This window comes from Buceros rhinoceros, unplaced genomic scaffold, assembly GCF_000710305.1.
Source record: "Buceros rhinoceros silvestris isolate BGI_N320 unplaced genomic scaffold, ASM71030v1 scaffold35848, whole genome shotgun sequence".
Lineage (NCBI taxonomy): Eukaryota > Metazoa > Chordata > Aves > Bucerotiformes > Bucerotidae > Buceros > Buceros rhinoceros.
This window is the reverse complement of record NW_010429195.1, coordinates 1-12,096: the sequence shown is the minus strand read 5'-3', so window position 1 is coordinate 12,096 and position 12,096 is coordinate 1. Positions and strand designations below refer to the sequence as shown.

General features: G+C 51.7%; 1 protein-coding gene across 1 annotated transcript; it reads left to right on the top strand.

Annotated features, from left to right (window-relative positions):
• Positions 1–5,270: 5,270 nt before the first annotated feature.
• Positions 5,271–12,026, top strand: MMP23B (matrix metallopeptidase 23B; the record flags this gene model as incomplete). Its single annotated transcript, XM_010142562.1, has 6 exons — positions 5,271–5,544; positions 8,331–8,476; positions 9,483–9,622; positions 10,835–11,002; positions 11,213–11,377; positions 11,916–12,026. Coding segments are annotated over exons 1-6 (901 nt in total), but the record flags the coding sequence as incomplete, so codon positions are not given.
• Between the last annotated feature and the right edge of the window lie 70 nt (positions 12,027–12,096).

Here is a 12,096-nt window from a genome sequence, read left to right as displayed (position 1 = left end):
CCTGCTGTTACTGGAACAGCAAGGGGCTGCAGAGAGGCAAGGGGATGTCAGAGCAGGAGGCAAGTGGTCCTTTGAAGAAAAATACTGTTATGAGTTAATGAGTGTGGATAGTGAGTAACTTTCTGCTTGGTGTGTATTACCAGGACGTCTCCCACAAACGGGCTGGGGAGCTCCTTGTTTTCACTGGGGCTTCTGCCATCTCCTGACATGCAGCTCTCTACCTCACAGCAGTGGGTTCGAAAGGGAAAGATCTTGCTGAGCTTTTCTGGAGTAAAGCTTTATGTATAAAGATGGCAGCTCATCTCGTACTTGGAACAGGGGTTTCTACAGCATTTCCTTTCGGAAGCATGGCCAAACCCCCATGTTTTACAGACAACATGAGGCTGAGGGAGTGGAGAGAGGGAGGCTGTTTGTTGAGAGGTAGTGTAGGGAGGAGAATGCAGCTCTCCTTTGATTATGTTCCCACTAGTCTGTGCTGCTCCCAAGATTTCAGGAGGATTGGTCCATCCACACAGGGGTTACAGATTATTACACAGCCCACCAAAGAGCATCAACAAAAATCTCCCCTCCCAGGGAAGCAATTCTTACGCCATAATGAACACAATTTATTATCTGTGTATTTAGAAAAATTTCTCACTCATTTCATTGCTGAAATCCTCCTTGCTACGTGGCCATGACCGGAGTGCTGAGCTGCTGCCTAGGGTCAAGACCACGTCTCTTTGGTAACACAAGGTCAGGCCAGTACAGGCACTTCTGTGAGCTGCAGCTCCAGATTGACAGTTAAGCAAAATATTCCATTTTCTTTGCCAGCTGGAGCAAGCCCTTGTTTTCAGCTCATTTGCTATTCAGCAGACCATGGACTTTTCTAGGAACATCAGCAGATGCTGATCACGAGGGGCTGCATGATAGAAAGTGGGAGAATGCTTGTGGGACTAAAGAACGTTCTTATTCTCCCCCTCCCTGGGGAACGTTGCTCCCTGATAGAGCAGATAAAATCCTTTTCAGTCTGTGACCCACTGAAAAACTACAAGTTTTAACTGCTGTTCCCACAGGAACCACGCAAGAATGTTGGGTTGTTTTGTTTTTTCCCCAAGTTGAGAGATGAAGGGATAAATATGTAAGTGCTTTTTAAAGTAAGAGCTATATGAGGATTTGCTAATTCTTTTCACATGGGCCACCAAGGAGCTGCTCTGTGGTAAATCATTCAGCTGTGAGCGCTCCCCCTCCCCTGCCTGTGGCCTGGAGCTGGGCTGGTGCCTGAGAGATGAAATACTGATGCTCGTGCTTTGAGCCATCAGACAGCATCAGTTGTCAGGCCCTTCTCCTTCCCCTTTCTTCCCCACCGCCATGGGGAACTCCCAGACCGCAGCAGGGGAAGCTCACAGGAGCAGTTTGTTTCAATGCTGAACAATACGCACTTAATACACGAATTAATGAGAGGTTTCATGAGAGGCGAGAGTCGTTTCGGATAGTCAGGCAGCTGCAATTCCAGCACTAATGGTGGTTCTCTGCGTGGTGCCTCTTAGCTCAAGTAGAGGTATGTTGTAAGGAGTCGTTCTTGCGTCATTTTGGGAACGCTGAGGAAGTGGTGCCAGGGTGCTCCCAGCCTGCTGCACCGGGGCTAGCGTTCCTCTGAGATGTGGCAAATGTAGCAGAGAGAACCATCCAAAACAGTGTCAGAAGTACCATTTAAAGTTACCAGTGCTGGAGAAAGGGGAGGAGGGAAGTGCTAGCAGTAATCCGTGGAAGTGAGAAAGTACTTGTTTTTGAGCAAAAACTTGCCCGTGGGGATGTGGCCATATGTTGTGTGTTATTCGGCAGCCCCGCTTTAAACTAAACATTCCAGCCATCAAGGCTGAAAAGAGCAAAGTGAGACTGAGGCAGTTTAACAAGGGAAGTGCACCGTGTTGTGTAGATGATCCCATCCTTTACGTTCTCTGTAGTCTCTAGTTGACCATTTTAGGTTTCACACAACTTCCGCTCCCTCTGAAGCTGTTCAGAGGCTGCTTGTTCCTCTGGCACGTCCCGCATGCAGAGCTCTCGGGATAGCATCCCTGCCTGTTTGCTTAGGAAATCCCAGCTCCCCACGAAGGATATCCAGGGCCTGGCCACTGCTGCGAGGGCATGAAGACAGAGAGAGCAACGTCGGTTCTGTGCGCTGCCCTCCTTTCCTGTTCCCCATCCCACCATATGGATCCCCTCGGAGTGTCATGTGTTCCACTGCTTTGAGACACTCCACAGGAGCCAAAGCCGGGAATGTTTTTCTGTCCAAATATAGTCCGGATGACAGCTCCCGCCTGTCGTCCAAACCAAATACCCGCACTTCAGAACCTGAGACCTCTCAACTCATCAGAGCTCCGTGGTCCCGGCAGCAGTTCTCCACGCTGGTGTGAAATCAGCCCTTTGAGGGGCGTGGGCTGCCTGAGAAAGCGTGGAGAGTATTTTCAGCTCTTGGAAAAGACAAGAGAGAAAACTTTCTAAGTTCTGACTTCCTGCCCTTGGCACAGGGCAGCGCTGGCTCCCAGAAGGGATTCTGGGGAGCTGTCTGAAGTATCTGAAAGAGGCTTAAATTCAGGCAGGTGCTGTAGACTTGAGGCCACCAATGGCTGCACCTAAGAGTCCTTTAAGCACAAGTATCTCTTGGGAAAACCACAATGTTCTTAACCCAGGGCAAAGGACAGAGATGAAATGTGCACTCTGCTCCTAATGATCTTTAAAATATCTACAGAAAGGAGCTGTGCTGGAAATTTAACAGCCACAGTACTGACAAACTGAGTATAGAGCTGAAATGACACTTTTCACCAGCAGTGACACTGAGGGTTCTGGCCAGAGCTTGTGCTCCAAAGAATCCAGACTCACAGGGCCTTCATCGGACGCAGTGTCGGTGTGCACAGCATCGCGTCTCCTTTAGCTCCACAAGTTGCATCGGTAAGTTCTGAATGCCTCAGCATAAGAGCTTTCCTCAGCTGACTCACTGCCATAATAGCTGAGGTTTGTCTTGGCCTTACCGCTGAGCTGGTTTCTGAGCAAATACTTGGCTTCAATTTTAAAAGTTTTGAAAGGTTTCTGTGGCCGGTGGGTCGGGAAAGCTGGAGGCACAGGCACTGAATGGGTGGATGGGCACATGGGGGGAAGGTGAGCTCTGTGCTTTCCAGGAACCCCGTGCGCTCACTCCTGATCTGTCAAGGTGTAACCTGCGTGGTACCTTGACAGGGAAGCAGGCTTCTAAGTGTCACAGAGGTCGCAAATCGTCTCTGCAGCTGGACGGTCCCATTCACCCTCCACACGTGGCGCAGGAAGGTAAATAGCGAACAGTCGGTACGGGCTTTCCCCGCTCAGGATACTTCAGGAGCTCTTGGGAAGGGGCTCGGCTGTGCTCGCCTGTGGCAGCTGCAGGAATAGGCGTTCATAAACAACGAGGTCCTCCAGAACGGGAGTTTACTAAAGCTGTAGAGACTGACTGGGGGGGCAGGCCTGAACTGAGATGTGTTGTACAAAGCCTTGTCTTTACATTGTGACGAAGGAAGGTCTTCATGCCCTCAGGCTCTGTGGTTGTGCGAGTTCTCAGTCTAGGCTTTAAAACTGACGTTCGTGTAGTCATCTCCAGAAACAGTGAGGCACTGCCTGGGTGCTTGGAAGATTTCGGGGTCCTGCTCTGCACAATTCCGTACTCTACCTCAGGCAAGTCTCTTCTGCACTGTGCTATGGGTCTCCACCTGCGAGGTGCCGATAACAGCACTGCCCTGCCTTCAGGACTGATGTGAGATCAGATGCTCTGGGAGACTGCGAGAGACTCAGATACGCCAGCAGGAGCAAAGGACACAGGAAGCAGTGTGAAGTTGAAGTCTTTTTTGAACTCTGCTGACTCCTGCTATAGCCATATGGAAGACGGATGCCCTTAATGCTGTCACGCAGTTCCACAGCTGAAGCTCAGTGTTCTTCCAGCACCATGTTTGCTAGCAGTATTTTTCTTTCAAGCCAGTACTGCTTTGCTGGAGAAGAGCCTTGGTGACGTGTTTAAGCCCCATTCCAAGGCAGGTTTTTACTTCAAGACTCCCTTTGCAATCAGTCTTTCTGCAGATGTGTTCTCGTCTGCAGACACTGATAAGAAACTTTCTCAGGGGACTTGAGGCTGGTAAGTTCAGGACTGGTGTTGCCAGTTTCTCCCTTCGTGCTGTGGTCTGCAGCTTAACCGCAAGCAGAGGTGCCTTTGCACCACTCTGGAGCTCCGAACAAAGAGGCATGTTTTGTTCTGCTGGCTGTGCTGCGGGGGAAGAGGTGGGACTATCCCTAGAAAGTCATGGCTAACAGCTGAGAGGGGCCGGGATCTTGGACTGTGCACCGACTGCTTTGGGCTGCAGGAGGGAGAGCCCTGCGCCCTGCTTTCTGCTCGCTCTCCTCCTCCTAGCTCCAGCTTTCCTTTGTAATTCTGTCTGTAACTTCCTTCCACATTTCTCCTGATTGTCTCCTTCTCCTGGTATCTGAACAACTGCACTTTGTCCACTGAGTACCCAGCGCTTAGTGACCAGAGAAGCGCAGCTGTTTCTGAGCACTTGTGAGGAAGCCTTTTGAAAAGCCCTGCCTTGCTTCATCTCCACACCCTGCAAGAGCCCAACGCTCTGGACAAACTGACCGCTTCTCCCGGCCAGCCGTTCTGACGTGCTGGAGCCGAGGTACCCAAACTGGGGTGATTCTGACAATGCTCTAACCCATGATAACCCCTGATGGGGTACACCAGAAAGTTACGTGTTGCTGGCCAAGGTTCGTGGGAGGGGGAGGTGATGTTTACTTCTCTCTGAGTTTGCGAACTCCCTGACCAGAGTTGCCGAAGCAGAAAAGCCCTCCCTGCTCTCTTGCAGCATCTCATTTCTCATCCCGCTCCTGAAGACAGTCCGTGACAAATGACAGCTCTTCCAGCGTTCAGCATCCCCAATGAAACATTCCAAGGGCATGATGCCGGCTTCTGGATTCCTTTTTCTACCCCCTCCCCCAAGTTTTTCATCGCATAAAGCTGACCACTGCAGATCTGTCCTCTGTTGATTGCAGTCAGTTAAAGACAAGGCTTTATGTCCATCCCAGCTTGTTTCACTTTGCTGCTTTTCCTCCGCCAGCCCCACTTTCAGCTGCAGTAACATGATCCCACTTGGCAGAGGCTGAGAGAATCTTTGGCACATTGGAAAGAGGCTTAATGTAAAGTCCACTTTTTATTTTTTTAGAGCTTTCCGAAACTCTAGTGGTTCTGCACAACTTTGGCAGTAGCTGCAGGGCTGCTCTCGAATGCTCCAAATGCAACGGTGAGCAGGAGGAGTTTCAATGCGAAGAGAATGTCTTAGTGTCTGTCCCATCTCCCTCTAGAAAGTGCTAAAGAACGACATGGATCAAGCAGAACAACTTTCTGCAAACAGAAGGAAGAGCTTCCCCTCAGTTGACAAGAAGAGGAGCAATGGCTGTAGAACCCTCGTGGGATTTTTATGCATATTGCCTGCGGTGGCTTTGCTGGCTGCTGTAGGAGACCCCGCTGGAGGTGCGGTTCAGGGAAGTCAGGTAGGAGAAGGGACCTAAACCTGAAATGTCTGAGAGGGGAAGGGGGGATAGCAACTCTACGTGCATGTGTGGTTTTTAGGAGGTGGATGCGTTCCAGAAGCAATCTAAACCATGTATAATTAACTCTTAAGGCAACAAGATTTGCTTGTGGCGGTTTGAGTCCCCTTTGCAAAGGATCCTAGAAGGCGATCGTGTGTCCAGGCAGAGGCAGATGGTTAGAGCGGTGTGTGCAGCTTGCAGAGCAGCAGGCGGTGAGCGCACCAAAGGTCTGGTTGGTCTCCCTCCGAGCTCTGGCAGTTCTGCACAGCGCTGCTTTCCAGCCCGGTGTGATGTGGCATGCGTGCATCCTGATTTCAGTGGCAGCTGAGCTTTCCGAGGAGCTCCACAGGCAGGGCTCGTGGTGAGCTAAACTGGGAGCCCGCACTAGACCTACAGACACTGTCAGCTGCTATTAACTCTTTCAAGGTCCACCCATTAGCAAGATGGGACAGACTGGTTGGTGTTCAGGGGGAGCAGTAGGAAGGCACTGGGGTTCTCAGAAGCGGACCTTAATTTTTGCTTTTAGCTTAATTTTAACTTTTAATTTTAGTCAAAAATGATCTTCTCAAGTGCTTGCATCCTCTCCTGCTGTTCATGTTCAGGAAGGTCCTGCTAGTAGCCCCCCTTGTTTGTGTCACGTGCTCAGGGCTCTCATTAATTGGTACAGAGTTACGTTACTGGTTGGTTTGAGGGGAACTGCACGACTAGGCGAGAGGGGAATGAATTACTCCAGGCAGTAAATCAGTGGGGGTCTGAGTGCACAGGGCAAATAACGGAGAGCAGGGCTGTTGGCCAGAGGCTGCCTTTACCCTGGCATGTGTTGGTGGTATTGCAGTTGTGGAGCGGAAGAATTGAGACACCAGTCCTGGTACCTCCCAAGCTTTGGGCATGTTTGAGACCGTGACCCACAGCCGAATGGGTTTCCCCTGGGGAGCGGCTGACCTTCTCCAGTTCGGAGCATTCCCGCTGTGGGAATCTAGACAGACGCTTTGATCCAAATTATACTGGAATTTTTTAACTGGGTCATTCCATCTCTGTCAGAAATGAGCTACAGCATGTGTGGGGTACCCCACCCTTCCCCGGTTCATTTTGCAACACATTGGTAATTAAAAGCATCCTGTTGCACCAGTGGTGGGTAGAACAAAGACTAAAGAGAACTGGGCAGAATGTTTGAGCAAGAGAACTTGACCTTCTGCGCCTTCCCTGGTCTAGTGACTGGGTCAGGTACAGGTTTCAGTGCTGGCTGTGGGCCTGAGTCACCCTTGCTTTCTTTGGTATTTTGACAATAAGCTCACTAGGGACACAGATTTATTATTTTTTTTCCCCCCTTGCTTGTTCAGCACTTATGGCTTTTGGGTTTTCAGCTCAATAGAAAAGACAGTAATTTTTCTCCCTTGGTGCTGCAGGAGTTTTTCTTGCAGAAGGAGAAGCCAGCAGGCTGTCTCTATCTAATTTTCCTCTGCTGATACCCAGGGGGCTTTAAAGAGAGGATTTCCCCTGTGCTGGAGTAATTTAATAGCCCAGTGGCAGAGGCGGCAGAAGGGGCAGTGTCATGGAGAGGTGCCAGTGACTTGGGCAGCATCTGGCAGCTCTTGCCTTGGGCATCTTGTCTTCTCTTGCCATTGGCTTGCAGTGAGCCCAGGGGTGTGCTGTTCTGGCTCTGAGAGCCTCAGCTCTTCCACTAGCGAGATGAAGACAGCTCTTGCTTTCAGCAGAACACGCTGTGAGGCTGAACAGAACTGTACTGGAGCAGCTCTCACATTGCCCCTGCACACATCGCTTGTCTTGGTGCCTCTGGAGCGAAGATGACCCAGAGTTACTCAGTGTCTTTAGTCCTGAAAAGGGGAGGCAAAGCAGGCAGGCTTCCAGAGGACTGTGTTGGGTCCCATTCGTTTACCTCCACTACTGAGGTCTTAAAGGCTTTTGTAGTTTGAGTCAGACGTGTCACAAAATGTGGTGTCTTTTACTGTACGATGGCTTGAAATGCACTCCAGGCTCCTCTTTACTTCACAGGCATTTCAGATCCAGAGCTCTCTGCACAAAGGGGTGCCTGTTTTATTCATTTGTCCAATATTTCATTTCTTCTGTGGTGAGGCTTGAGAGCAATAGCAAAGCGAAAAGGAAATGAAAACTTTCCAGGAGGAGCTGCAGCGCTCACCATGGCCAGGAGCCTGCCGAGGCCTCATTTCTGCTCCGTCTGTGCCGCACTCCGGGAGGAGAGCGGAGCAGCTGAAGTGCCCTGCTCTGGAACGTGAGGCTTGAGAGCAATAGCAAAGCGAAAAGGAAATGAAAACTTTCCAGGAGGAGCTGCAGCGCTCACCATGGCCAGGAGCCTGCCGAGGCCTCATTTCTGCTCCGTCTGTGCCGCACTCCGGGAGGAGAGCGGAGCAGCTGCAGTGCCCTGCTCTGGAACCCTGCAGCAGCTCAAGGGGGCCTGCAGCACTGATCCTTGTGATCCAGGGGTGAGGAGCGCTGCTCCCTTCCTTTCCTTGCATGCCTGATCTAGGACGTGCCCCAAGAACTCCGCACAGGGCAGCCCCTCTTCCGCTCGGTCTCGGTCGGGTTGGCTCATCCCACAGGCTTGGCAAAGCCCTGACCAGCCGGTGCGCTGGGCTTGTCTCCTGGACACCCGTAAGGGAGGACCAGTTGTGCTCCCCAGCCCCCCAACGCCCCATTCGTGGTAGACGTACGCTGCGCAGTCCTGCAGTCTCTCCCATCTCTTTCAACCTCCTGCTTTGTCTTTTAAGGAAGATGCCACATCGCCTGGTCGTCACGGAGTGGGTGCCTGCACTTTGCACAGTCCAGCTTTCCCACCTCGGCCTCCAGCACGGAGAAAACGATACACCATCACGCCAGGGCACTTGAAATGGGACCACTTCAACTTGACATACAAGTATGGACTTGTGTTAGCCCTGCCCTCAGAGTTAGCGGTTCCTGGGTGACTCGGGGCTCTGCCAGACTCTGTTTTTTCCTGCCATGGGTGTAGATATTAACCACATGAATCTTGCTGATCTGTTTGATAGGGAGGAGATAGCTGCTAAATAGGGGGTGGTTCCTCCTGTAAGCCCAGACAAAGGATGAGCGAGTGACTTGAACCCGTCTCCTTCACGGAGAGCAGAGAACGCTCATTCCAAAGAGGCTGAGCCTCACGATAGCTGGAATCGTCCAGGTTTACACTCATTATCAGCCTGGCTTGATATGGAACCTTCTGCTCCCTTTAGGATGTGCTGGGATGAAGGGAGACCATAAAGAGCATAGCTAAAAACCAGAGGGGATAGCAGGATACACAGAGTTTTCCCAGTTGCTCCACTTCAGGCAGTTTCCGGAATGCAGATCTCTGGGGACAGGGTAGGTTGCTAGGAGCCATCTCCCCGTTTCCGTGGTTCTGCCACCTTGCGCCCGTAGTGGCCTTACAGGGCAGCTGCACCTGTACCTGCGGCCGAAGCCAATCCTCTCCTGAGAGATGGGATTGTTTTCAAAGGAAATAACGTGTTGAACTTTGATATCCTTCAGAGGGTCACCCTCCTGCGAGGGTGTGCACACAGGCTGCAGCTGGGTTCTGAGAGGGAGTCATGGTCTGCTGCGGAAGTAGGTTCCTCTTCCAGCAACACTGCAAACGGACTGGGAGATGGTGGGATAAAATGGTTTTCCAAGAGAACCTGACGTGCTTGAGGAGGGACGAGAGCTGTAGCCCAGAACATGATTGTAAAGGCTGTCAGTGATGTGTTAGTCCCTGGGGGAGTTCATTGAACATTCTCAATACCCAGTTCACCCTCCTCCTGCTTTGAACCCATTGGAGTGACTGGAAAGACTTGATTGGCTGCTGCAGCCCCGGGAGCCTTCGGCTGGTGTTTGGGAAGGGCACAGCCTTTTCCTGAAGCGGTCCTGTGTCCCTGCAGGATCCTCTCCTTCCCGAGAAACCTCATAAACGCCAGGGACACGCGCAAGGGACTCGCGGCTGCCTTCCGAATGTGGAGCGAAGTTTCTCCGTTCAGCTTCAGAGAGGTGCCACGCCACGTCGCCAGTGACCTGAAAATCGGTAAGAGCGCGGGGGCTCCTGGGCTGCCGGGGCACTGCCGTGCCCGTTAGCTCAGCAGGGACTCGCAGGGTTCAGGGATGTGAACCAGGAGGTCAGAGGCGGGCGATGGTCCTCCTCTGCTCTGCGGACTCTGCAGGGCCTCTTGGACGAAGAATTGGGGTGCTGTTTGCCTTTAGTCAGCTCAAGAAACTGCTCCTGGTTGCTCTAAAGAGACGTTAACGTAATTAACACCCTCTGTGAATCTTAGAGTCAGGAAGCTTTAGGTGTTTGACAAGAATTAACCCTCCAAATCTGCCACTGGAACAGGACTGTTTCTGTTCCGCAGAGGGGGAAACTGAATGCTGGAAGGTGAAATGACCATATCCAAGGTCACATGGAGCCGAAGAGCGGGTGACAGATTCCAGCTTGCTAACGGTTTTAGTCTCCCTTCTGTTGATCCTGTTGAAGCACCATCTTCTCTCTGTCCTCCCTCTGCTCCCCTTCTTTCTGCCCCCGTGGCAGCAGTTAGTTATTCCCGAGTTTCTCAGGCCCAGAAGAATGTTAGACCGAGGTGTTATCTGCTCAGTCTCAACCCCAGATGTAAATTCTTCCTGGGATTTATGGCCTGTGTGAATTATTTCCTGGGCAGATGGCAGCAGTATTGAGATAACCATTGTTTCGCAACACGCTCTTCACTCGCGTGTTGCTGCTCACAAGCACATGATCCACCTTCCCAGGGCTCTGGCCTGCTGCCGTGGATGCAGGGTCCGCTGGGATGCTGCTGTGGTGCTAACAAAGAGACAGCAAGCAGCCAGGACTCTACGGCTCCCTGTTTATTTGCGTTCAGGATGGAACGATTACATCCTGGGGTTATCATCATACTGTCCAGCTTCTCTAAAAAAAAAAAAAAAAATTTCCATGTGATATTGCAAAAAGAGCTCAGCATTCCTGTCTGAGACGCAGACTCGTTTGTGTCTGCTGGGAACAGCTCTGAATCCAGAGTCATCGCAGGGCTGAGTACAGTTTGCATCCCAGAGCCGTCATTCCTGACAGTTGCATTTGTTTCTCCTTTTGTGGCTCTGGAGGCTGGAAAACATACCGTAAGTGGTTTGGGTTTTTTTTGTTTTGGTTTTGATTTTTTTTTTTTTTACTAAACCACAAGTTTACAGATGTCTGTGTCCTGGAGGGGCTTGTCCTGTTGGATACACTAAATCTGCTGGTTTTTTTTCACAGGCTTCTACTCTATCAATCACACGGACTGTCTGGAGTCTCTCATTCACCACTGCTTTGACGGAACAACGGGGGAACTCGCCCACGCCTTCTTCCCCCCCAACGGGGAAATCCATTTTGATGACCATGAATACTGGATACTGGGGAACACCCGGTTCAGCTGGAAAAAAGGTGACACATGTCTCGGGGAGCACATAATCACTGCCGGTGGGGTTTGTAGTTTAGCCTTTGTTCTGGGGTTTACCAGTATGGGAACCAGACCACAGAACTGGTTGGGTGAAGACCACGCCGCCCTGGTGCTGAAATACTCCTCTGGTTTTACACCAGACGAGCTCAGGCACCTCACCCCCCAATGACAGCGGTTTTCCCTTTCTCTCCCAGGCGTTTGGCTCACAGACCTGGTCCACGTGGCAGCTCACGAAATAGGACACGCCTTGGGACTCATGCACTCCCTGAACCCCGGTGCCCTCATGCACATCAACGCCACTTTGACTGGGAAAAAGACCATCTCTCAAGACGAAGTCTGGGGGATTCACAGGCTTTACGGTAGGGAAGGGGGCGGGTGGGTGAAGGTTTGCCTGAAGTGTCCGTGGGAGCCTGTGGAGCCTGGTGGTGGTAGACCTGCATCGTTTGGCAGCTGGAGGCTCTAAGCCAGAGGGCAGCAGGCAGGAGGGACCTTACTCCTTTTTATGCAAAGCAGAGCTCAAAGGAGGCGAAGCGTTATCTGCCTGCTTACCGCTTCAGCTGCGTGGGCAGGAGCTGGGAGCCAACAGCCTCATGCTCCCACTGCCCAGATGGCAGGTCTGAGAAGAGGTTTCGGAGGGGTCAGTCTGGTCCCTAGTTCAGACGCAGAAAGAGCAGCTCTCCTGCCTCACTGGTGCTGCTGGGAGGGAGGAGCTCAGTATCCAGTCACTGCTCCTGTAACCACAACCCTGCTCCACTCGTGCACCCCCGTCCTAGAGTCTGCCCTGTCCCAGCTCTGCCGTTTACATGGAACAATCTGGTTCTGCTGGAAGGTCAGTTTGTTTCTCAGAAGGAACCGTCTCCCCCAACCCCCCTCACCCCTTATCTCCTCCTGTTTCAGGATGTAAAGACAGACTGTTTATGTGCCCATCATGGGCACGGAAAGGTTTCTGCGAGAAACGCAGGAAGTTGATGAAAAAGCACTGTCCATCCACCTGTGACTTCTGCTACGGTACCGGACTTTTTTTTCCTGGGATTCTTGGCGGGGTTTGCACAGAGGGAGGAGGTAAAGGTTAAGCAGG